Here is a 27,455-nt window from a genome sequence, read left to right on the forward strand (position 1 = left end):
ATGATTAGTTAACAAAATTAAAAATTCAGGGGTCCTCATTTTTCAAAGGCTTGAGAGTCTTTAATTCACATTCCAGTAGCATCCCACGCTATGGAGGAGGAGGAGGCATGCCTTGTTTTAATCCCCTTGATGAATTTTATCTGAGCTCTTCAGGTTCTGTAATTTTCTAGTTAACTGGTGCATGAAAAATATGGGTCAAAATACTGACTTTTTCTATATTAAAAATGTTGGAGGGGGAAGAAAGACATCATTTAGAATGTTGGTATCAAAATTTATCTTTATTCATCTAAGATGGGAAATCCATTTCTTTTCAAATAATATAGAAATATAGTCTGTAATGACTCTGTAGAGCCTAACAAGCCTGAAGTGTCAGCTAACAGGCTCTGTGTATATGTGTGTGTGTGTGTGTGTGTGTGTGCAGTTAGCTGTTCAGCTCAGTGACCCGTTACAGGGCAGAGGCTACAGAAATGAGTTGGGGTTTGCCCCAGGAAGTTACAGTGGCAGAGGTAAAGCTTCTGGAAGTAAACCAAGGCTTACTTTCATATACAAAGTTATTCATTGTGAAGCTTCTACAAGACACACCTTTTCTTAAAAGGATTGTCTCATTATTATGCAAATGCAAAATGTAATTACTACTTGCATGCCACTTAACTGCAAATAGCTTTGTCATTTAGAGAAGGTAATCTCATTTAGCCTTCCCCCTCATATTGTTATATTATGTTTTTTTCATGATCTTGGGGTATAGAGAGCTGCTGAGGGCTAAATGTTTTTGAAAATTAGAAAGAATGTCTATTAAAGATTTAAAATTGTAACTTTGGGCACTTCTCTTTTTTTTTTTTTTTTTTCCTCAAGTCTAGCTTTGAAAAATTGACAGATTAATTGGTATTGTATGTGTGGGATGTGCACAAAACATTTTCCTTCCTTCCTGCCTCTATGGCACTTGATGTATGGCATATGCAAACCTGTGTCTCAGCAACCTTAGTAATGTCTGCATTGACTTTCTGAGAACTTGGGGTGACTGTCAAGACTCCATTGCTGCTTTGTTCGTCTTTTCCCTGTTAATGAAAAATGTGCAGTGAAAAATCTGTTAATGAAAAATGGTGTTTCTTCTTACTAGTTCTTCCAGAATGGTCTCAATGGGAATGTCAGTGTCCAGTGATTTTCAGCTTTTTCCCATTTTCTCTTCTCATGTCAGAGATTTAAACATGAGAAGTCATTTTGCTGAAGACATTTATCAGGTAACAATGACCTGTTTTTAGCTTGATCTGGTATCTGGTAAAACAAAAGTGAAGGAGCTGTATCTGTTTTGTCCTCAGCCATCTTTTATTTGTGAAAAATGCTTAATTAGAAGAAAGATTTATGTTCCTATCAACTCTGAGTAAATTTGTTATGATATTGTTTAGAATTCTAGAGACATTGTTTCTCTACTGGTAATGCATAAAAATTAGGCTTAAGAAATTTAATTTAAGTCTCAATTAATATTTTAAAACACTAATTTCCATTCCTTGAAGATGCAGTTTATCCATATGAAAACACATGATTTTTTTTTTCGGGGAACATAAATTGTAGCGTGTATGATTTATTAAATACTTTTAGATGGAAATGAAATATTTTCCATTAACTACACAAGTATAAGACAAAGTGGAGAGAAAAGCAGCATAGCGTGAGTGCACACAAGTTTTGAATTGAGCCCTGAGCACTGCAGTGCTCTGTGACCAGTAGCAGTTGCTTCAGAGGAAAATAAGAATGCTCTGGAGTGGATTGATGGGGGATCATTCACTTTCTCTTACAGGTCTTTTGTAATGAACGTTTTATGTGCAGAATTGTTGAAACAGTGTATACTCAGTTTTGATCCCAGTTTCAGAAAAATTAAGAGTTTATTAGCAATATAATCAGACTTCTGTTGTTACGTTTCAAAGAAATCAGTGGATAAACTGTGATTCAGCCTTGGGTATCCCTTGCTAAATTTTCTGCATTAGGACACACCATGCATTGCTGAGCACAAAACAAGCTGAAACTTTGTAAAGGAGGGATGCCATCCAGAGGGACCTGGACAAGCTCAAAAAGTGGGCCCATGGAAATCTCATGAGTTTCTGCAAGACCAAGTGCTGGTGCTTCACCTGGACTGGGGAAACCCTTGGTGTCAGTCTAGGCTGGGGGATGAACAGATCCAGAACAGCCTGACTGAGAAGGACTTGGGGGTGCTGTGAGTGAGGGACTGGCACACAGTCATGTGCCCCTTGCAGCCCAGAAAACCAAATGTGCCCTGGGCTGCATCCAGGCGGTGTGGGCAGCAGGTGAGGGAGGAGTTTCTGCCCCTCTGCTGTGCTCTGCCCTGGGGAGACCCCACCTGCAGTGTTGCACCCAGCCCTGGAGTCCCCATGAGCAGAAGGCTGTCGATCTCTTGGAGTGAGTCCAGAGGAGGCCACCAAGATGATTTAGGGGAGGGAGCACCTCTCTTGTGAGGAAAGCTGAGAGAGTTGGAATTGTTCAGCCTGGAAAAGAGAAGGCTTCAGGGGGATGACCTAAATATGGCCTTCCAGCACCTGGAAGGAGCCACCAAAATAGATGGAGAGGGACTTCTTACAAGAGCCTGAAGTGGCAGGACAAGGGGGAATGGCTTCAAACTGCAAAGAGAGTAGGTTTAAACTAGGTAGAAGAAAAAAAATCTTTACTGTGAGGGTGGTGAGGCACTGGAACAGGTTGTCCATAGAAGTTGTGGATGCCCCATTCCTGGGAGTATTTTAAGGCCAACTTGGAAGGAACTTTGAGGAACCTGGCCTAGTGGAAGGTGTCCCTGCCCATGGCAGGGGTGTTGGAACTGGATGATTTCTGTGGTCCCTTGCATCCCAAAGCATTCTGTGTTCTAGGACTCAACCTTTTTATGTGATTTCTTAAGTTCTGTGGTTTTTTTAGGATACTAAAATCCAGAAAATCAAATTCTTTATTCACTACACTTTTTCCCTTATTCTGTTAGTAACCAATTCCAGTCACTACATGTCCTCCACAGCTTTTTCTCTCTGTAAGTATCCTCTCTATCTCAGAGCCCACTGTGATATGTAGTACACCCCCTGAGAAAGGTAATTGGAGAAGTGAATATGCTGTCCTTGTGGAAATTAACACTCCATGGTTATGCATCCCAGCACCTTGATTGCTCTCTTGACTTCATCTGTACATCAACCAGAGGTCTCTGGATTTCATTCAGTGAGGCTCAGGTTACTGTTTTGACTTGATTAGACTAATTTAGCATATTTTAAAATGCAGTAGTGTTACCATTGTTACATTTTATTTGCCATCATAGAGTCGTTTACTTACCGTAGATTTTTTTTTTTTTTTTAGCCTATTGGAAATTTCTTTTGACATAAACTAGCCTTGACAATCATTTGTCTGTATTTTTGTCTGTTCCATGCTTGCAGTCTCCCCAAAACATAGTTTATGTAAACAAGGAAGCAGCCATAAACCCATGAGAAATTCTACTTTTTACCTTTACTATTTGGTCATAAACTGCTTTTTTTTGTTTACTTTTTTTTTTGTTTTCTTCCTCTTAGTATATTATGCTCTTCGGTGTTTCTAGTCAGGAATGTTGTTCTGAGCCCTTTGAAAATATAAGTAGATTGTAAAACTGGTTTTCTTTAGGCTTTATTGTGTTAGTATCTTAAATGAGTATGTTTTTATTAATAACTGTGACAGTAGATGCTGTCTTTTTTTCCAAACAGTTTTCTTACTCCATCAGCCATTGTGCTAGTTGACAATTCTTATTTAGGGATCTGCAAACTCTCTATCATCAGAGGGACCTCATTCAGGTATTCTTAAAATAGTTCTTACTTTATAGGAATTTGTGATATTTCATGTTGATTGAGAGAGTGAGGGGTTCTTTTTCCACATTGCTGCTATTGTTACCCAGGGACCCAGCTGTCAAGACTGTGACTGCTAGGACATCAGCTACATCAAATCAAAAAGAAAACCACCAACTGCAGGGCTTCTGTAATGCCATTTGGTGTGACAGGTGCTGCCTGTCCTATTCGGATTATTTTTATGGCTGCAACAGAGCTACTCACTTCAGTTTTTACAGCTTAAAAATTTTGTGATAACCATCCACCTGGTATTTAATTGCTCCTGGCCTATGGAGCAATATGGATAAACAATGAAGGAACTTTTCATTTTTTTAACTGGAAAGAGTAGTGGTGAAATATTATTTAAAATTGGAATTGACATCAAAAACCTCTTGTTCTTGTAAGACAGTATCTTAGTTTAGTGGGAGTCTTTCTTTTTAGAAATATATCTTTGAGTTTTCTAGTCCTGCCTATTTGCAGGAAGATGTTTTGGAAGTACTAATTCTGAAAACATTTCACTTACATGTAAACAGCTTTTAAAATAATTTTTCTTTATTAGCAAGAGTTGCAGACTTTGGTTATCAAGACAGCAGTTATGCATAGGGGTGAATACTGTGAGTTTGTGGATGCACTGCTGCTTGATGTTAGTGATGATTAGAAGGGTAAATTAAAAACCACTTGTGTATGGTATGAAGGAAATGGCTGATGCTGAGTTAACAGCTTAAAGGAAATATTTAAAGATTAAAATCTTGTCATTTCTAGGCTGTATCTTCGAATGCTGTTTCTGCTCGATGTTAGAGTATTTATATAATACATAAATTCTGAATTACAAAACAGTGATTAGTAGTTGGTGCATACATAGAAGATACTTGACGTGTCTGTGAGTCTCTCATGTGGCACAGGTGTTAGTTTTAACCATATATGCATCTAAATTTTTACATATTAACACACACCTAGTCAATATACAATTTAAATAATTATGTTAGTCCTGTCTCTTTCAGTTCCATCTAGCTAGCTATAGGAGTCTTTCAAATGCATTTTTTTTTTCATTATTTGCCCTTATTCTCCCTACCAATATCTGTGTACAGTCCTCAGAGGTTTTCTCTGTGCTGAAATGTACTTGCAGATTAGGACATAGTCTCCTGCAGAATACAAATGAATGGATTTTATTTTCTGCACGAGTTATTCATTTTTAATGCATTAGGCAACACATTTGTGTTTATTGAATCTATATGCATTTCTTAGTGAGCTGCATATGAAGCGGATAAGGAATTAAACAATATATAAATCACTTCAGAAGAAAAAAGTTCTTGGGTATTTCTGTAAGAACTTAGCATGTGACTGAGCCTCAGTTTGATTCATCACCAGTAGGCTTCTTGATTTGTTGTTTTAACTTAAATCCCATAAGTTGCTTATCTTGTATACTGGCTTTAATTTGAGCAGGATTTTACCTGTTCTGTTATGTGCAGCTCTTTAGTTTCTGCATGCGTATGTGCTCAGAATTCAATAATAGTTCTGTTATGTGAAGCGCAGCTCTCGGGAAGGTGCAAGAACTCCTGACTTCAGAGTTCTTCCTCCTCTGGGATATAAGGCACGGGCTGTGAACACTGAGTTTGTTGATGCAAAACCCTTGACTTCAGTTTTAATTTTGAATTGATTGCGCTGAGATTGTAGTTTTGATAGCAGACACTTCCTTCCGGTCTGTCAGACTGTGTTTGTGGCTTTCAGTGCAGGTCAGAGCAGTCCCTGATGAATGAGTCCAGCTCCTGGCCCTGCACAGGACACCCCAGGAGTCCCTGTGCCCGAGAGCACTGTCCAAACATTTCTTGAGCTCTGTCAGGCTTGTGCTGTGACCACTTCTGTGGAGAGCCTCTTCCAGTGCCCAGCCATCCTCCCTGTAGAGAACCTTTTCCTAATATCCAGTTTAAACCTCCCTGACACTGTTCTTGGGGTATGGTTGGGGTTTTTGTGTGGTTTTGTTGTTTTTAAGTAAGTATTCCTTAATAAAATTGCTTTGCATTAACTGGGAAAACTCCATAAGCATAACTTCAAAAAAGCTGCTTTCAATCAAGGGAATTTAATCTGCAGCAAACTGGACCATGTTTTAGCTCTTGTGTTTTTTTCATTAAACAAGAGCTAAATCCTGTTATTATACAGAAGTATTTTGTGAGGCCAATGGAACTGGTTTTTAAAAGTTGCCATCTCTCAGGTATGACTTACTACACATAAGTTCCCATTTACCAAAATGGGTTGAAAGTAGAATTATCAAAATGTTGGTCAATGTCAATGGAGAAAGTAAGATGAAAACAGCCTATTTAAAGCTGACAGGTTTCTTTGCCCTTGACTTTCTCCATCCTGTGTGCCCTTGCCCATATGCTGGTGGAGCAGTGGCTGAAGGATAGGGTGCTTTGTTTTTCCAAGCCTGTTATTAGTCTCCCCAGCCTGACCCTATTGTGTCCTGGAGGATTTTCCCCTCAATCACAATTTACAAGTTGTTTAATTTGGATTTTTTTTTTACATAACCCTGGTTTAGAAATAATGGAATGCTGGTAGTGGGTTGCAGAGTATAGCACTTGTGGTTTTGCCTTTAAAAAGGGTTTTCTGTTGCTCTAACATGTGAAAATCTTGAATAAGATGTTTAATATGTTCTTGTGCTTTTGCATTGTTTCACAGGTATATAATGTGTTTTAACATCAAAGCTGATAGGATTTCTAACATCTTGGAACAGTTTGAAGAGAATGAAATAAATAATAGCCTTTAAAAGTTCCTAATCTTACATGTGCAGAGCCAGTAGCTATGCAATTTCAGAAACAGTTATATAGTGTTGCAGATGGTGTTTTTTTTTTTTTTTTTTGGAGGGGGGAGGGGTGTTACTGATTTTTGATGTTTGTGTTCGTATTGGGAATAATTGACTACAAAATTTCTATTTAACTTGTAATTTTATATGTCCTTTGTAAAAAGCATTTCACTTTGCAGCCTTGTACTGGATTTGTATGGTTTGAATAACTTATATTTGTGCAGACTTCCAGTAGCTCCATAGACACTAGCAGAGCAGGGAATGACAGATTACAGCCTGACCTGCAAAGTGGAAGGACTGCTTTCTTTAGTGACCAAACCCCACTGCCCTGTTGTATAGGAAGGACAGTATTTTCTTTGCTGATTTACTTAAATAGATTGTGAACTCCTTGGGCTGTTGAAGCAATGAACAGCACATCAAGATGACAATTACAGGAATGCAGTCAAATTGCTACCAGTCCTTTTAGTTGTTGTTTATAAACCACCTTAAGCCCTGTCTAATGAGTGGAAGTTTTAGCATCAGTGTTCCCTATCTCAAATCTGAATAAAATCTTTGATGTCACATCTGCCTGTTATTTTGAGATGCAGCACAGATAAATTCTTTCTCTATCACTGCAGATTGGGCAAGGGGGTGGGGAGATACATAAAATCAGTGTTTTACAAGGAAGTTCTGAGAAACTGCAGAACAATTGTCTATTGTAGCAATAAGGGACCAGTCAAATGCCTGCTTAGTGTTTCTGTTTTCAATGCCATTTTAATTCAAATTTATGCTGCAGTGTCAAACATGAACACATTTTGAAATACTTACATTTACCATCTGGTAGATGTAATAAAATAAATTTTATAATCATGTAAAACAGTAAGTTTTTGGTTGCATTCCTTGGTAACGGCAAATTTTTCTGCCTTGAGGACAGGGAGTTGCTTTTAAGCATGGATATAGCTTTGCTCAATAAACAAGCACTTATAGTGAAAATATTTTTCTGGTTTCATTTATAAACATCCTTATTATTTATTTCCTTTGTAGTCAGCAAAATTTGTTGATGAAAGCTGTGGCTCTGTCACACTAACACAGAGTAAAAATGGAATTTGCAGAATAGATACCAGTGGGCAGAGGGAGGTTGGAGTCTGTCTGCATTAGTTTTCCTGCTCACCATTCTCATGCAAAAATAGCATTTTTCTGTTATCTCAGAGGAAGGAGAGGGTTGAATTGACTGGATCTTTTTATTGGCATTTCCATTTTTTTCAAACAAAAGGCATTCTCATCAACCAAGTCAGTCAGTACCAGATTGTCAAATTAAATAGCTTTAGCAGTGAAGCATTTACAAATCTATCAGATGTGTCTGTCCTGTTGGATCAGGTGACCATTACATTAATGGATATCTATAACTTAAGGATGAAGTTCAGACACAGCAACATTCCAAAGTTGCTGTAAATACTGGTTTTAAACTAACTTTGATTTCAGGAGTGAGATAATGAACCAAACTAAACCGCTGATTGTGCAGTGTTTTAGTTTGGTACATTATCTCACTCCTCTGCTTTGACAAAGGCTTTTTTGTATCAGTCATGTACGATTTCCACAGTCTTATTTAACTTTATCATTCTTCAAGTTCTTACAGTTTTTGTAAAACTTAAGGTTTCCAGAAGCTACATAACTAACTTGTGAGGTAACTTTTCATATTTGGACTCCTTCATCCATACCACAGGTGATGACTATGAAGCAATAACAAATCTGTAGAACAACATGAGTCAAAACTTTGTGCATTGAAAGTCGATAAACTGAGTGCCTTCAATATTTTGGGCATCTAATAGGATCTGAGGATGTGAGGAGAGAGTCTTAGAAGATTTAACGTAAGTCCAAAAGATTTGATCATAGGGCAGAAAAGTTGGATTTATTTGAGGAGAAATTTTAATTGCGCACAGAGTTTTTAATTCAACACTGAATCTCTCAGACTATGACAAGCTCATGCTGTTTGTGTAGCCAGTATTTTGCTTTGTGAATTTCCTGTATGATTTTTTGAAGGAACCTTTAACATATGCAGATGTTTTTATATTGATTCTGAGCATATGTAGTCCCTCAATAATGAAATTGTGTGTTTTAACAGTTTAACATAAGGTTTGGCTTTACTTAATTTGTATTTTGCTTTATAATCTATCATGAGTGTAATTTCTACAATTAATTCCCCTAATTGACTTTCCCATTGTGGTAAATATTTGCGCAGCCTTTTAATGAGAAACACGATGCCAGCTGTGTTCTACTGCCAAAGAGACTGCCTGAAACTGAGGACAATCAAGTCAGAATTGAGCAAATCTGTTGTTAAAACTGAAAGCCCTTGGTTTTCCTTTTCCTTGTTCTTGTTGTTTTGCATTTTGTTTGATTTTTTTTTTCCACTTGTTTTTCATATTTCTTTGGGGTCATCTGAAGTTCATGCCTGGCTGTGGGCCTCATTATTCTGTTTATTGACAGAATAATGGTTCTTTACAGGCACTTGTGTTAAGAGGGCTCCAAGCTGTTCATGGTGGGTTATCTTGGCATGATTAACTTTGGAGTGGTTTAGAAAGATGTTTAGGGGTTTTGTTTTTTTTAAAAAAAAAGAAGGGGAAGTAGAGTGATAGTGTCCCAATACCCTGTGTTACAACATTCAGAGTTGTCTGAATACATCATCCAAAATTGCTACAAAGGGAGTGTTCAATTAAAAGGGGATTTTTAAAAATCTGTTACTACAACAAAACAAGAGGCTTGACTAACCACAGCAACTCCTCTCAGCTAGCTTTCACTTTCTGAAGGTGAAATTTCTACCTTTTTACACAGAGCATGCTCTGTTTCTGCTGTGGGAGGTGTCTGCTTCCTCACTGTGCTCTCCCTCAGACTCAGAAAGCCAAGTCTGTAATACAGAGCAAAACTTAAGTTCTCTCTGTGTGTTTTATATTGATCCATCTGTCTGTCTAGATACGTGTATGTATATACATACACATAGTAAATATAAATTAAAACCTCATTCCTACGTGCTGTTTCAAGATATTACTTCCTTCCAGCAAGGAGCTATCACTGAAATCTCTCATTTCATGTTAAAGGGAAGTGACATGCATTTAAAATGTCATATAAAAAGTATAAAGAGTGAATATAAATAAGAGTATAAATCTAAAGAGTGAATATAAAGAGTGAATTTTCTCTAGTCCTCTTAAAAACCACAAATCATTAACACCATAGACAGTTCACTTAATTTTTATTACTCTTATTGAGAAACATAAGTGACTAGAAAAAATGCCATTGTAGAGGGAAATGCTGCAGAAATGCTCTCTCATTTGAGAAGAGAAAGGTACTTGTTCTGATTGACTTCAATTGAACTAGCATGTGTTCTGTCATGAGGTGCTGCAGAAATGCTCTCTCATTTCTGAGAGAGAGAAAGGTACTTGTTCTGATTGACTTCAATTGAACTAGCATGTGTTCTGTCATGAGCAGTCATGTTGCAAGGATCCAGCAGTCCAAAACACAAAATTATGGCACTAGATAAATTAAGCTCATAAAAAAATGTAAACCAAAAAGTCTGTAAAGATGCATTATTAGGCAGAATTCCTGGAATTCAGTTCACGTTGAGTAGGATGTCTGATCTACCCTCTGCTACTCGTATGGGACCTTCTCTGGCAGCTTCTCTCATGTATTGATCCTGTCTTTGCCATTTATTTCACTAGAAAGATCTTAACATTAAGTATGTGTTCTGAAGTAATGTGCTGTCTGTGAAGATATGGTAAAATGTACTCAGTGGGCCATCCAGAATGGTATGTACTTGGTTTCAGTATATAAAGAGCTAGTTTTCTGAGAAAGTGGTTTGGGGATGGGTAAGCAGTGTGAGAGCTTCTGTTGTCTAGCTAGTACTTAACTTGCTAAGACGGTAAATTTTTTGGAACCTTAGAGGTTAACATGTTCTGTCCCTTTTTTCCTTTCTTGTTTATCTCCACTGTCTTTTCAACCTTGTCATTTCAATATATAGTATGATTATGTATTATCAAGTATATATATTACAAGTGGGTAACTGATGCCTGCTATGTGACATTTGCAGTAAAGAAAAATATTTCAAGTGGACAGATCTAGGAAACATTTTTCACTATCTGAAATGTATGGTGCTTTCAGATATACTCTGGAGACAGAAGCAAACAGTTTTTCAATAGTAAATATTTTAAAGTCACAGATTATGTAGGCAACTCAGTAAATGCATCAGTAATGTTTGTTTTCCAGCCTCTTTTGAAAATTTGCCCTTGATGTATCAGAGCCACTTTGAAGAGATTGGGATGCGATCTTTAATCTTTCAGAGTAGCTGTAGAACTAAGGAAAACTTTGTCAACGTTTGATGTCTTAGAACTTCTTGGGCTGAAATAGAAAAGTTAACGTTTAATGCTGTGTATCTTCAGCAGAATTATAAGATGAAACTGAAGTGGTTGATATTCTGAAAGTTTCTGGACTCTGGAAGAAAGTTCAGCATTAGAATGTGTAATAATACAGAGGGAGCTACTTTGTTATTGTAACAAATAATTGTTGAACTCTAAAAACTTGTGTCTGTCAGGTAGGCAGCAAATTGCTATTCCATTTATGAGAGCCCTCCTGGTGTGATATCCAAACTTTTAAACAGCAGTTACTTCTCATTTAGTAGCAAGCTGGTTCTCATTTACAGCAGCCTTCCTTCGACAGTCAGACCTTTTACCTTGCATATTTTTACCGTGAAACTGCAGGCAGTAATAATTTTTAAAAGAACCTGTCATCAACTAGGGTGAATTCAAGTCCAGGCAAAAGCTGCAGGTTTGCAACAGAGATAGGCACTTGGCCCAAGAGAGAATTGTCTAGGAGCTGATAGGGCAGTGGGGTTTTGTTTTTCTTAGATTCAAACACTTGTGCAGAGAAATACTGTATTACTTGTTAGCAAGCATTCTTTGCTGGGGAGAGAAATTGAGAAGCATCTTTCAAGGCTCTTTTCTAGGTGAGAAAAGGTGAGGTCCTGTAAATTCAGATCGAACTACTGAATTTTCATGGGTGAGGGAGAGTAGTACATATTAGGAAATCACTGGACATAGCCATTCTTTGAAAATGTGTGTGTATAGGTCTGTACATTGTGAAAAAGAAATTTAAGGAATTTTTGTTTGCTTGAAGAAGACAGAGATCTGATCCTCTGAACTAATCAAAGAATGTGCTTGTGTGAGATTACATTGTTCTAGGAATGTCCACCTAAGTCATTCCACATCTGTGTTCTTCCATTTTATTTGCATGTAGTTGGAAATGAGAGATAAGAAAATGGATTTCTGGGAAAATTATGTTCATGGTGTTTCCTGCGTTATTTTGGAACAGTGATGTTCTTTAAGGATTAGTTTGTCAGCTGCTTTTGAATCACTGATTTCTGGGGGTAAAAAAATAATCTGGTTTAGTTAGTTTGTTTGTTTTTTGTATCCTTCAGGTAGAGATAACAGATATTGAAAATGAAGAAAAAAGATACCATCTCTTCCTGGGACTTCTGGAGTCCAGTCAGAGTCTGTCTGAGTTTCAGCACTTGGTCCTGTTGCTTCAGGCTTGGCCACCAATGGACAGGAGCAATGGGTGAGTGTTTCTTCAAACAGCCATATAAGAAAAGAGTTCAAAGTCTTGCTTGATATCATGTTGTTTTCAGTCAAATAATTCAAACATGGCTGGGAGGAGTGCATCCTTTGGAAAGGGTCATACTGGCAGGAATAAATGGTTTATTTAAAGGAAGGTTGAATCAATCAGTTTCTTGTAAAACCTGTATATACACATATGTAGTCTCTGTCATGGAGGAAGGCAGAAAAACTTTTTATTTACTGAACTGTTACACAGAAGAGTGTTCTGTCTACTTAAATTTCAAGCTACATGTTTTGCTCTTGTTTTTAACAGTGTAAACAGAGTCCATAAAAAAAGAACAGGAAGTTCTGACGGTTCTTTGCATTCAAAGTTACACTTAGCAGAAAGGCCTCTGTGAGGTGATGATGTTCAGATGGATGTGGCAGACAATCTGCAGGAGGCCTGGGAGGGTAATGGTACCACGAAATGGCATTTCTCTTGTCTAGACCACTACCTATTATTTCAGTCTCTGAAGAAAGCATATAAACCAATTTAAGATTAAAATAATTGTAAGACTTCGGAATTGCACCCATCAAAGTGGATATTAACTGGAAGTAGTAATTTGGAACATCCAGACTACATTATATTTTATCAGTTCTTTGGGTTTTTTTCTGTGACTTTCTGAATAAATTTGGAAGTCTAGAATACAACAGCTAAATTTTTTAACTGCTAATCATTTCTAAGATAAAAGTATTCAAATAAACTCGTGTGGAGAGGCAAGGATAACATATCTTTCAGAAAGCAGTAATATTAATAAATTTTTGGCTAGCCATGTCTGACAGTAGTTAGGTTAGAGTCATTAAGTGGTGTTTATTTTGGATTACTTAGGGGTATTGTTTAAAGTCTATTTTAACTAGGGGACTACATTCACACAGAGTGTTTATGTCCATTGATTTTTCAGAAAAGTTAAGGTTTATCTTTTTCTGAAAAGAAACTGTCTTATGTACGTATAGAGAACTGGTGGGTTACAAGGTAATCTGTAAAGGTTTTTCTCATTCAAGCTTGCACTTTGTTTGGAATTTCTGGATAAGCATTAACTTAAATTCTTTAGTGACAGTTTTACAAGCCAAAAATTGCTTTCAGTACATTAAGAATTACAAGAACTGCTGTGGGATCTGTCACAAATTTATGTTTCATTTTAAGTTTCAGTTTTGATTGTAATTGAAAATTGGATGCCTCAGTGTGTGGGAACTGTCAGTTTTTTTATAATCTACACATTACCTTTAACAAAAAAACAAAACTTAAAGAACAAAAGGTCAAGTGAAATACTGCTGCAATTAGAAAAATCTGTTTTCTTTGTGTTGAACAGAAAGATGAAAGAGTTTGTGAAAGGAGAGCCCTTCTTGTATATGGGCAGTTCTTTTCCACTGTTCTGTTACAGAGGATGTAAAAAAAATTACATAATTATATCTACCTCTTGGTGTTATGTTCCTTCAGTCTGACTTCCTAAAGTGAAGAATAGAAAGAAAAAAACGGTGTAATCACAACTGACTGTGGCTCATATTTCCGAGGGGGGATACCTCTTTGACTTCAGCGATCTTGGAAGTGAAAATTTCTGCAAATACTTAGGTCACCTGTGTCATAACTCTAAGGCAGTTATTATGGCTTCTGTGCAATTACACAGTCACAATTATTCTCTCTTCTCCCCTGCTCCATAATTCCATGTTAACAACATTCAGCTATCTTAGCAGCCTAGGGGTTTATGTATGGATGTGTATGTGTGTTCCTGAAAAGCCTATCTTTAGGATGGTTGGGAGTAAAGAACAGGAACTGTTTTGTAAGTGGTATTCTCAACAATTTCGTTTTAAAGCAAGTTGTATTAACAAATTTTTGAGCAAAGAGGAAAGCATCAAGAAGTTAAAACTGTATGTATTAACATGTTTGTTTACTCTTTACTATTTCCTTCCTCCTCTCCTTCAGAAGTAGGGTCATTATTGCTTATTGTTTGCAGCCAATGTAACAATCCCTACAGGAACTGGGGAATTTAAGTGTGAGTCATATGAATACTTAGAATTTAGGTTTTCAGTCTAGCAGTAAATACCTGATACTTAGAACTGAATATAAAGCTGGAAAACACAATTTACATTCTGTAAAGGTTTACAAGGAAGTAGAAATAAAACAACAGAGGTTTGGTAGGCTTTTAGCTTTTGTAACCTCTGTGTTAGTAAGCCCATACTTAATGTTTTTTTGAGTTCTTGTTTTCTAAAACACTCCAGCTAAAATAATGCTTATTATCACAAGCATGATTCTCTTCTTGTCATAATATGCTGTGTTTACTGTGAGAGAACAGAGGAGTAGCTTGGTTGTTTCAGTCAGCATTCAAAGCTGTGCACTTCTTAAAATTTTATTTTCATACCCTTGTTATGCATGCATGCTTCTCCACCCAGATGGCTCACAGTCAGATGTCATTTTAAACATTTCATAAAGGTGTTTTTTAAAAAAATTATTGACAGTACCTGAAGCTCTGCAGTCCTTTGGAGCTTGGTGCCTACATTCAAAAGGCATTTTTGATATTTATTATAAATATTGATAAGGGGTTTTGGGGCTGAAATAACCCCAGTGTTAGAGACTGAGTACTTTAGTTCACTTTTTTTAGTCTTAATCCCGTTTTTCCTCTTTCAGCTTCGGGAAAAAAATGTTAGGTGTTTCTGCTGTGGTTTTAAAGTAATTGCTTTTTTCATGATAAGAAATAATTTTTTACACTCACAGTTTCTGAAGTAAAATTCAGGAGAGAAGAATACTGAATTTTGCCTGTAGGTATCAAATTTTGGTAACTTAATTTTGGTTTTAATTAGAGGTAGCAGATAGTTGTTAATAGGGAACAGGAGTATTTGAAATAGTTATAAGGAATTGTGGTGAGTAAAGCTTTATGTATGTAAACTACATGATCTGATACTTTACTTAAATAAATTTGTGTATGGCAAGGCTTCCATTATTCCATTTATTTTTGTGTTTCGTAGTGTGATTTTTGTTTCCTTTTTCTAATGGAAAATTCTTAGAGATTTTCTTAATGTGCTTCGGGAGCAGCAGCTATAGAATTTGGAAAATTGGAAAAAATGGAAATTAATTTTGACTCTGTGCCTCTAAGCAAGAAATGGATCACAGAGCAGGAGCTATCCCTTTAACCAGTGGCAAAGATGAAGTTGCAGGGATGTTTTCCTTCTCCTGCCCTGACTGGGGATTCACATATTCAGTGCCTCATGTTGTGTTTGTTGAATAATCTGGCATCTTGGGGTTCGACCCATCATGTTGAAAGGAGCAGAGAGGAGGAGCTCTGCTGTTCCCAGCCACACTGCTGACAGCTCTGTGCTCAGTGACTGTGACTGATGGAAAGGCTCAATTAAGTTGTCAGAAGGAAAAAAAACAATGACTTCTATTTAATTTGCATTCAGAGTTTCCCACTCCTAGCTCCTCTGTCTGGTTTTTGTGTTGGACTGTAATGACAGCTGCATGTGGGGCTGCTTTTACTTGTTTACAGTGTGTACTTTTGAAAGTGGACAATGAGCAGGAGAGAGCTTTTATGTATGAAACTGTAGATATTGGTGGTTTTCCTCTCCAGAGCTGTCAGACACTTGGTATGTCAATCCAACAGACTTTCTTAACAGACTCCATTTGCAATTATATTAATGTGTTGCTTTAACAATTGCTGCAAAATCATAACTTGAAAAAGCAGCACTTTGACAGCACTTTACTGCTTCTTGTCACATGTATTAAATGAGTATCTTAATTTTCACTAAATTATAATACTAAAATGCCACATTTGGTCCTGCTGTGAGTTGTTGGTGGTTTTGGGGTTTTTTTTTGTTTTTTTGGTTTTTTGTTTTTTTTTGTTTTTTTTTTTTTTTGGGTTTTTGTTTTTTTTTTTTTTTGGGTTTTTGTTTTTTTTTTTTTTTGGGTTTTTGTTTTTTTTTTTTTTTGGGTTTTTGTTTTTTTTTTTTTTTTTGTTTTTTTTTAAGCTAAAGTGGAAAGTTTACCATGTCATTGGGATGCTGATTACTGACCAGAGAAATTGATGGGGTGATTTTTAAAATGCCTCTTGTGCCTTCTTAAGTTTATGCACAGATGAACATAGAGTTTTTGTTATTGTGGCTTAATACAATCATTATGTAAGCTGTAATTGTGCATGCTTTTAGCCCACTGTAGGTGGGAATTGAAATGCATCAACTTAATTTACATCAGAAAAATGGCAGTGTAGGTGTGTTCCAGTGTTGTGCTTTGTGCTATGCGTTAAAAGTGGGCTGTTACCCATTTCTGTCATTACATCCACTCCTAGCCAGTACACCTATTCCTGACAAAAGTATCCAAAATGTCTCCACAAGCTACCAAATAATGGCTGTAGGTGAAAAAATGTAAAAATGTTGCAGCAACAGAAAAAAACTTGACAGTAAACACTGTGTTTGGTGTCCTGCATGATGAAATTTACTTGTATCTACTGTCTGCCATCTGTTGATGTCTGATTCTTTAATGGTGACATAGCATGAGGTTCTGTGAGGAATTAAAAGAACATTTTAAATATGTAAAACAAATGTAGCTGTATCCATATCTACTAGCAGAGTTCAGATGCATGTGACTTCACTTCCTTACCCTTTTTGGATGGGCTGTGGAGAAAAGTTTATTCTTGTTTATACTCATTGGACCTGAAAATTAAAATGTAAATCTGGCTATATATTTTCCTCCCAGAAGCAAGAGACAGATACTTGAGAACAGAGGCTGTTACAGTGTGATCAAAGCAAGCAAAATTAGGAATGCTGGATTCCTGTCACCCCTCCCTTGATACCACTCTGCTTGGGAAATCAGCTGGTGTAAATCCAGGAGAAGATCCTGTGCTATTCCAGTTTGATCAGTCTTTATCTGGTGTCTGAATCCTCAGGGTTTGCAGTAAGCATGTCATAATTCCATGTAGTGTAAATTTCTTTGTTGTATTGAAAGAGTGATGGCATTATGGACAGTGACTTGTCTCAAAACTTTCATCTTACTTCCATGTAGTTGTGCTTTTAAGTCGCGCATGAGAAACAACCTACAGAAAACAGTATATGTAGATTTATATTCTATATACATCTCTTTTTTTACTGGACAGATCACGCATAGATGATAATCCCTGGGTGAAACTGGGGACTTTTATGCTGCAGAGGTGCCCACCTGAGGAAAAGGAGAAGACAGGAAATGAAATTTTGAAAATCTGCCGTTCTTTGTATGAGACAAAGCACATGCTCCCTGTCAAGGTAAGTTTTGACTTTGGGTATCATGTTTATGAGTCCTGTTTCAAGATCCCAGTTACAGGTAAGATGTTGCTGTACTGGATCAAGTCCAGTGGAGAGCTAACAGAAAGGCTGAGAACTGGGTTCAGTCTGTCTTGAGAAGAGATGACTACAGGAGATGATGTCTTTAAGTAGTTAAATGAAGAAACAAGGAGAAGAATTAGAGTCAATCTCTTTTCAGACATGCTCAGTTATAGGACAAGAGGCAATAGAGACATGTTACATCATCAAGAACTCTCATTGCACCCAAGGACAACATTTTTCATCTTTAAAGTAGTGAAACATTAGAAGGGGTGGATGCCTAGAAGAGACAGGGAGAATCTGTCTGTGTAAGTATTTAGGTCTTGACTGGATCATGTCACAGGCAGTTTGATTTGCTTCGAGTTGGAGGCTGGTTGGATTAGCTGATCTTTGTAAGACTGTTCCAGTATAAATTATTCTGTAATGTATTTGTAGAAAGGCTTTAATAATCTATTATCATTTAAATCAGTGTTGCAAAAACTGTTACTGAAATTATCAGTAATTCTCTTACTAATAAATCCTTAAAGATGTAGTGAGGAAGCCCTGAAAAACATGGTGATTGAAAAAAACCTTAATATACAAGTAATTGCTAAGTAGTGACTATGTGTGCATACTTCAATACAAACATCTCCTAAGTATAAAATTATTGAAGTGTTTTGTATGTAAACACTGTATATTAATGAAGACAGACTGGAGAAGTTCTTAATAAACTTCACACAGTTTCAGAGTAGTCGTGCATATTTTTAGTGGGCTGATTAATCTCATATAATTATCTTTATGAGTCACTGTCTGTAATAGAAAACAGCTGATGTTAGGAAGAGAAGCAGAATAAAACCAACACGTTCTGTTTAAAATACAGTCAGGTGGGTGTGTGGGTTTTTGTTTGTTGTTTTTTTTTTTTTCCTAGTCCAACACACTGATCTGAGTCAAGTTCAGAAATCTTTGTAAAACATGATTCCAGAAGGTGGCAGTAAGCTGAAATGATAAGTACATTTATTAATTTATTAATCCCACCAAAATTCTTCAGTGGAAGGCTGGTGCCTGGGACTGGTATTTTTATATGTAGCTTTGCTTTGTAAGGTGCTGAAATGATGCATTATAGCTTGTAAACTCACAATCTTATTGTGCATAGGAGTAGCTGAACTTTGTCAAAGTAGAATGTTCTGCTTCACCTCAGTGACCAAGGGAGACAAATCCCTGTGAATGTCACTGTCATACAGCAGTCAGTTCACCAAGAGTTCTGCTCAAGAAGGGTCATGGTTTGCATTTCTCTTAGTTGAGTAAACTTTTCCATGATCTCCATGGCAAGTCACTGTTTAAACAGAGTTTTGGTATTGGTAGACAGCTTTGGTTGGAGATGCCTTCCTTTGGTTTTTTTTAATGGTACAGGTGTTGAAAGAGCTCACCATGTAGGTAAGACTATACAGATACAGATAAGAAGTTACTCTGATCTTCAAGGTTTAAACAGCCTTACTCGTGTAAAATAGCTTTTTATGGCTAGAATGCTGTGCAATGACAAGGAGTTGCACTAAAATGTGTAGCTGTACAGTTACCTACAAACACAGGCTGTATTCCTGTAAGTCACTGCTTGGGAAGAGGGGGAATGGCATGTATCAATTGAAGTAATTTATTTGTATGTATGGTGCTTAGGTGCCTCAAGTGACAGATTTGCAGTTATGTGGTTGAATAAGGTGAAAATGTGATCACTGACAATTAACCTGTTTAGATGATTTGACATTTCAGTAAATAGACTGATTAAGATGACAAATCTGAAATGATGGAATTCTCAAAACTGAAACCAGTTATCATGAAAAAACATTTGCCATTCAAGTTCTCCCCCATTACAACCGTGCCAAGTTCAAAGATTGTAATGGAAAACACACATAACTTCAGTTCATGTGGTCTAGAAGTTAGAAAAAACATCTTTGAATATAGTCGTGAAGGATTTAACTCTTTTTTTTTCATTCCATATCCTACTGGTCTGTCTAGTTTTTTAAGCCAAATACTTTTTTCATGTCTTTTGGATAGTTACATAGCTTTAATTGTTGTATCTGTGTCTCTGTTTGCTTTGTTGGGTGGTATTTTGTGGGGTTATTTGTTTATTTAGGGTATTAATTGGCATTATTCAATGGGTAGATACCACCATTCCTTTTAGTGGAAGAAACAATTGTTTTATTTGCCTGGAAGACACATGCTGGGACTGTGCAACATCTCCACTGCCTCATTAATCTCTTTAGAAAGGGATAAATCCTTCTCCCCCTTGTAGTAGTTAAAAATGTGACTCCTCTGAATATCTCATGTTCTTCTCTCAGTCTGTGGGTCATGTGTCAGCTAACATGGGAGAATGCATCTAGTCCCTTATCTGTAATCATGCTGGGGTCCTAGAGGCTGAGATACTTATCTTCTAGAATAATACAGCAGACAGTTGGTCTCCTTTTTTTCTAATTTTGTAGCTAGTTTTTCCTGGGGTATATATATTATTTTAGATTGTGCGATTTTGTCCATAAACAGTTGTGTCTGCTAATTTTCTTCAGATAATGTTGAATTTAAATGCTGCTTTTCAGTCTGGTTTTACCCTCTCCAGACATAATGCTGTTTGTACTCATTATCCGGCCCTTCAAGCCATTCATGAAAATACTGAATAATACTGAACCCAAACAGACTCTTATGGCATATGGTTTATTTGCCTTGCTGTTGTCCCAGTGAGCCACTGATAGCTGCATAACTAGAGAGAAGACAAAAGTTGTCATACAAAAGTTTCAACTAAATCATGGTAATTCAGATTTTGAATGGGGCCTTCCCTTGACCTTCTCGCAGATAACATCAAACCCTCCCTAAGCAGTGCCTCTCATGGCAGGCAGCAGACACTTGAATGCTTTCAAGTGCTCACTGCAGAACAGAAACCCACTTATGTTGCTCTGTGAAGTGTTGTGTGTGATGACTTCCTTCCTGGGCTTGGGTTTTCAATTCCAGTCCAGAGCAGCCATGTAGTCATTAGTGGCAGTGATACAAGTTGATACTTGTACTATTTGGACAGTCTTCCATGGCTGGCAAGCTGTCCAGTCCCTTCCTGTGGAAAAAGAAATGCAGTTGTTGGAATGGGTATTCCTTCTTCAAAAGAGATTAGGGCTTTTTCTGTACTTGGGCATGGTAGTTAAGACTGAGTGTGTCTGCTAGACATGCTACCATCAGGCAGAAAGTTATTCAACTTGTCCAGCTGGTTTTGAGAGGGAACTGTTACCAAGCAGGGTAAAATTGCTCAGATTATGTATTTTGTGACTCTCAGAATTTTTCTGAATATTGCTGTGAATACACATTTTCAAGGAAAGAAGAAGTGTAGCGTGAATCCATGAGTTTTCATTTCAGTAACTTTGCTGAAATGGCACGTATGCAGGTCAAAAGAAATCCAGTAAATCCAGTGGAATATGAAATTACCAGAAGTTTAATAAGCATATGAATGCTCAGATGAAGCTTAATGTATTTATTTAGTCTTCTTATTCCTTGATCCACATCATATCATTCACAAGATATGATGTGAAGAAGCATGCCTATTCCACTAAATTGGGAGGAGCAGCTGTTGACTGCCTCAAATATAGAGGCCCTGCAGAGAGACCTGGATAAATCACAGGGATGGGCAATCACTAACTGTGTGGAGTTCAACAAGGGAAAGTGCTGGATTCTGCACCTGGGATGGGGCAAGCCTTGGTTTACAGACTGGGCAATGAGAAGCTGAAGAGCAGCGCTGCAGAAAGGAGCCTGGGGATCCTGGCTGATGCCAAGCTGAACACGAGCCAGCAGTGCCCTGGCAGCCAGGAGGGCCATCCCTGCCCTGGGGGCATCAGGGACAGCATGGCCAGCTGGGCAAGGGAGGGGATTGTCCTGCTCTGCTCTGCACTGGGGCAGTTTTGGGTGCCACAATAGAGGACATTAAAGTATTGGAGAGAGTCCAGGGGAGCGCCATGAGGGTGGTGGTGAAGGGCCCTGAGGGGAAGCCATGTGGGGAATGACTGAGGTCGCTTGGTCTGTTCAGCCTGGAGGAGGCTGAGGGCAGACCTCACTGCAGTCACAGCTTCTTGTGACGGGAAGAGAGGGGCAGGAACTGATCTCTGCTCTGTGGTGGCAAGGGACAGGACCTGAGGGAATAGCCTGAAGTTTTGTCAGGGGATTTAGGCTGGATATTAAGAAAAGGTTCCTTCCCCAGGGGTGTTGGGCACTGGAACAGGCTCCCCAGGGAAGTGGTGACAGCACCAAGATTGACCGAGTTGACAAAGCATTTGGACAATGCTCTCAGGCATGTTCTGTGACTTTGGGGCATGGTCCTGTGCAGGGCCAGGAGCTGGACTTTGGTGTTGCTTGTGGGTCCCTTCCCACAAGCAAACTCAGTATATTGTGTGATTCTAAGCAGCGACAATCAGTAGCAGTACTGAATGTGAGTGTAAAGAAACAAGTCTGAATAAGAGAACAAGGCTTGCCTTAGTGACTCAGAGCTTAGTGTGGTGGAATGTATCCTTCCAGGCTGTTTTTCTTGAAGGTGTAAATTTAGAAAAGACTGAGCAAGTACAGCCAGAGAGCTCCCTGTCCCAAGCAAAGCCATATATCTGTGCAGTACATTACATTTGGAGTATTTAATGTCTCCTCATCTTCAAATAATAATTAGGCTTTTAGGCTCACAGCTGCTGAAACTATGCTACTAAATGTGTGGATCATCTTGGTCATTAAATTGTTACAGTTATCATTAAAGTTCAAAAGACATAAAAAATGCATGACTTGCATTCTCTTAGCTTAATATTTAGCTGATGAGCTCCTTTGACAATTGCTCTCAAATTGTTCGAGTGAAACAGTGAGCATCTCTTAAGAGATGGATACCATTTTCAATGTAACTACCATACAATATCCAGAGTCCCTAGTGTAAAGTGCCTTGGAAAATGGGACATCTCTGATGGGCCTTGTTGGGAAGTGGTTGTGACAAGCAACCTAAATTCTCAGAAATGACAAAAAGGGAAAGGGAAGTTATAATTTGATTTATAATATAATTTGTAGGTTGAAATACTTTTTGACATATAAATGGACAAGTCACTACAATATTGAGGAAAATAAAACTGCTCACTTGTAGGACATGTTGTTTGGTTGCTTATCTAAGGGAAAAGGTAAAGTTTTGAAAGTGTGCAGTAGATTTGTTGAGGGATGTTTTTGTTTTTATTTTAGAAGTTATTTTCTGGCCAGTTTTGTCTTGAAGTTGTGTGATGCTAAATTTATGGTGTACTATCAAATATAGGAAACTAGATGAATGGCAGAAACTTAATTTGCTAAACCTTAATTGTGTATAAAATATTGTATAAAATTTTGAAGCTTTTTGCGACAGAAACATTATTCAATTCTGGTATGTACTGTTATTTCCTCTTTATTTTGTTCTACTTTTCTGATTGCATAATTGAGTTACAGAATTGTCACAGGTGTCTGTCAGCATTTCTTCCTGTGTTTTGCAGTATTTCAGTAAGCACAAATATGTTAGTCCCACAGACAGCTGTGGGACTGCTGTTATTTTTCAGTAAAACTCCTGGTTGTAATGGTGATTCAGTACCTGCCTTGTCTTAATCTAACAAATGTGGCACTTCAACCAGTTTTCCACATTTTTAAAATTTGTTCTTTCTAGTTTCCAAGGATGTGTTTCTAACAGGGAGTTCATTGGTTGTGGAAGTGTGGTTTTCATTTTGTATTTGACATAAAATTTTCATAAATTTTATTGTGAATGGTGATGTTAGTATCTTCAGAGATCACGCTGAGAGAATTTACTTTTTATTTCAGTGTATAAAAGAATTATGTTTGCTGCTGCTTAACCAGTCCCTCCTGCTGCCATCCCTGAAACTGCTGGTAGAAAGCAAAGACCAAGACCTTCATGCTGTGGCACTGGAGCAGATAACAGCTGTTGCTAAGGTATGAACAGTTGAATGAACCACCTTTCAGAGGCTGAGGTAATAAGTTAGCTCTTTTATCTTGGTGTAGGAAGCAGAGACTGCTGAGACACTTAGCATTGTTAAGGTTTTCCACAGCTATTGTGTCCACAGTGAGCAATAACACAGGGCTGGTAAGAGCTTTTATACATACTTGAGGTGATTAAACCTCATAGCACTTTCTTTAAATACTTGGTGTGCTGTTTTATGTCAGTGTGGTGGAACAGAAGCGATTCTGATACATGAAGTAGATTGTTACCTCTGTGTTCATATTCCCTCACTTTTGGGTTTTTCAAGTGATAATAGTATGTCAGATGACTCAGCTTGTTTCTGACAAATGTGGCATCTGTTGATATACACTTGGAGAGCTGTTATGTCACTGGTTTTGATGGGATGGCATGTTTGGGGACTTTCCTGCCATTCTAAACTGACTGGATGCCAGAGTTTCTGGAGAAGAAATCTAAATACTGTGTTTTTCTTTGGACAAGAACTGGAAGACATTAATGCATATTTGTCAGTTGCTATATAACATTACATAACTGCCTTTTCCCTGTGTATTTGCTTTTCAGCAAATAAGGAGCACCTAAAAAGATGAAACTTAATCTCCTAACCACGAATTATCTGAGTTTTTTACAAAACAATTGTATAAATATTAACTGCCAAAACAATAGTACATTGATTGTTTTCTTTTGCCACCTGCAATTTCAGATTTTTTTTCTACAAAACAAGTCTTTTTGATAACTTTTAAACAAGATTATCTCATTGAAAAGCAAGCACAAATCTGATAATCTGATATATGCATGCACTTTCTCATCTCTGTGTTCTTGTTAGCCTTTTAAAATTGACTTCTTTGACTAATTTTGAAGCTTGTCAGCAGGAATAAGTGTCCAAATGCGTTTTATTTAACTATTTTTAAAGCATAATGCTGTGCAGTAGCAGTTTCTGAATGGTTACTAATTGTATTGCTCTTGAAACTGGCAATTTCTTTCTAGTGTGCTCCAGCTTTCCTACATTCTAGGCTGATTACATTATATTGGAGTTTTAGAGCCAGGAACCTTATTAGTTTCTTGCTAGTATAAAGCACTTTGTATACCTGTGCATGCCCAAAATAATTTTGGGTTTTTTTGGCTTTCTTATACAGGAGGCAGCATGATAAGTGGTTTCTAGTTTTTTCTTCTAAATTCAGTATTAATTTGAGCTATGGTTCTGTAAGAGTGCTGAATAACCTGGAATTTTGGAAGCAGTTAGCTTTGGTCTAATATGTTACTTTAAGTGAATGAAGATATAACTGCTGACTTTATTGCATCAGGCATAGAGCTTAGCCAGTACCTGGAATGTGACAATGTTAGAAAAGCAGCCAGTACAGAAGAATGCTGTGCTAAATGTAAAAGCTATTCCTGTATTGTATAAAAAGTACCTCTTGCTCCTTGTTTTATATGCATCTCTTATGATTGCATTATTTGCTGTTGTACTGAAAGAGCATATATTACTTAGCTATGCCAATGTTGTTTATTCAGTATCATTTTCTATGCATACTTTTTGCTTTTTAAAAAACAGTATTCAGGCAGTTAATGCTTTTTGTCAAATTCTAAATTAATTTTTCATAGGAAGACCATTTCTGCTTACATTAAACAGGAAACAGACAAATAACATCTGGCAGAGGGGAATCATGGCTATTGATTCCCCGATCCACAGCTAACACAGCTCCCAAACATGGCTGCGAGAAAAATACAGCACTTGCTTGCTGATAGGATGTATTAGTTAGCCATTTGTTGTATGTTGCTGACAGCTTTATGGATGTTTACAGTTAAGGATGATGCTGAAGTGCTGATACTAGAAATTGTGCAGCTTTTGCCTGTAATAAACCAACCAAATTTTTGTGTAAGCTTTTTCGAAATTGCAGACCCCTCTTTTTATTGTGTATCTTTAAATGAACTGCCACTTGTCTTTTCTGAGTAACAAAAATAACTGTTCTTCCCCTATGTTGTGTACTGCGTGAGTAATTTAAAAACACAGTTTACCTAAATAACCTTATTATTGGCAATAGAGCCCTTAAAAGTCAGATTGTTTTTGAGAGGGATTTCAGTGTTGTCTGTGCACTGTGCACTTTAAGAGATGAAAACTGATTTTTATACATCTGAGAGAGCAAGTAAATACTCTATTGCATGTTGGTACCTATAATGTTAAAACAGCTAACAAGTGGGGGTTATTTTAAGCAGTGCAAATACTTGTTCAGTCAATACTTTAATAGAAAGTGGAACAAGAACAATGTTGTAGTCTGAAAAAATACCCTAGCTTTATTTGCATGTTATAATTTCAGTGATGAAGTACTGAATCTACCTTCATAATATGTTTTACTGAAAAATGTAATATGAAAAATCACATCTTTTGTGTGGAATAATGGAATTTCTAGTGTTCTCCAGTGTATGCCATTTATGGCTATTCACTTACTGGGGCTTAATCTTTTAAAAAAATAGTTCAGTTATAAGCTAATGGTGATTATGATAAAATATCTTTATCCACTTCATTTTTCCAGGATTTTTATGTCACTTATTTCTTTACCCCTTATTTTTTTGTTCTATAGATCTATACTCCAGGAAGGAATAAAAAGAAAAGCATTTTCATCTCGGGTGGTATTGGAGAAGGGAATGCTCTGGGATACAGCGGTTTTAGTTCTTTACTGCTGTTAGGTCATCAGCAGCCCTTTTCTTTCATAACTTATGGATTTTCTGATGCAGAAGTTACAGGTGCAGTTTTGCCTGTTAGTAATGCCAGAGCCTCTGGATGCCTGCACAAACATTGCTGATGGGGAATTGGATCATCTAGTTCCAAACTCTGCAGGGGCAGGGACACCTTCCACTAGACCAGGCTGTTCAAAGCCTATCCTGGCCTTGAACACTTCCAGGGCTTGGGCATCCACAACTTTTCTGGACAACCTGTTGCACCCTCACAGTGAAGAATTTCTTCCTAATATCCAATCTAAACCATTTAAAGTAAGAGGATTGGTTTAGAGTGGGTATTTCCTCTTGTCCTATCACTCCATGCTCTTGTAAAGCATCCATCTCCAGCTCTATTGTACTGAAAGGCTGTTGTAGGGTCTTCCCAGAGCTTTTTCTTCTCTGGGCTGAAAACCCCAGCTCTATCAGCTGGTCTTCATAGGAGAGGTGCTCCTAAGATTGTCTTCATGACCTTCGCTGGACCCATTCCAACAAGTCCATGTTGTGTGCTGGAGACCCACCTGGATGCAGTACTTCCAAGTGTTCTCATAAGAGCAAAGGTACCACTTGAATGCCTACACCTCAGTGCTTGAAAGCAGATATTAACCAATACCTAAATAGGAAAGACAAGGGAAAAATGTCAGTTCTCCTTAATGTAATTATCCCCATTAGGTCTTGTACTCATAACCATGGACATTGTGTGTTGTGGCGAACTCTCCGTGTGTGGAGACACGAGGCTTGACTCCATTTCAGAAGGCTGATTTATTATGTTAAATATTATATTAAAATACTACATTAAAACTATACTAAAGAACAGAGAGATCAGAAGGCTCAACAAGAACAGAACAGAATAGAATAACAAAATCCTGTGACTGCTCACAGCCTTGGCACAGGTGGCTGTGATTGGTCATCAGTGGAAAACAATCCACATGGGCCAATCACAGATGCACCTGTTGCATTCCACAGCAGCAGATAGTAATTGTTTACCTTTCTCTCCTGAGGTTCCTCAGCTTCTCAGGAGAGGAAAAATCCCAGCAAAGTATTTTTCATAATATCATGGCTACAATTGTGTGTGGGCATCATGCTAAATCTACACTGACAAATTCTGCTGAAGGAGAGACGGATATGAAAAATGAAAGCTGCTCCCATTTAAACCTTCCAGATTTAACTGTAATGAAAAATTTATCACCCTTAGCGTAGAGTTCTTGATAGGTGTAATGGTGTTTCTTTTACATATACACTGATTCTGTCATTATTGT

At 37.5% G+C, this 27,455-nt stretch overlaps 1 protein-coding gene across 1 annotated transcript in view; it reads left to right on the forward strand.

Moving 5' to 3' along the window:
- Positions 1 to 27,455, forward strand: part of NBAS (NBAS subunit of NRZ tethering complex) — a 161,549-nt gene that overhangs the window by 129,191 nt on the left and 4,903 nt on the right. Inside the window, exons 48-50 of the mRNA XM_041421181.1 lie at positions 12,071 to 12,210; positions 17,327 to 17,471; positions 23,334 to 23,462. Of these exons, the coding sequence (XP_041277115.1) occupies positions 12,071 to 12,210; positions 17,327 to 17,471; positions 23,334 to 23,462 (414 nt within the window). The remainder of the gene's footprint in view (positions 1 to 12,070; positions 12,211 to 17,326; positions 17,472 to 23,333; positions 23,463 to 27,455) is intronic.

This window comes from Onychostruthus taczanowskii, unplaced genomic scaffold (genome assembly GCF_017590055.1).
Source record: "Onychostruthus taczanowskii isolate IOZ18803 unplaced genomic scaffold, ASM1759005v1 scaffold11, whole genome shotgun sequence".
In the NCBI taxonomy this organism is placed as follows: domain Eukaryota; kingdom Metazoa; phylum Chordata; class Aves; order Passeriformes; family Passeridae; genus Onychostruthus; species Onychostruthus taczanowskii.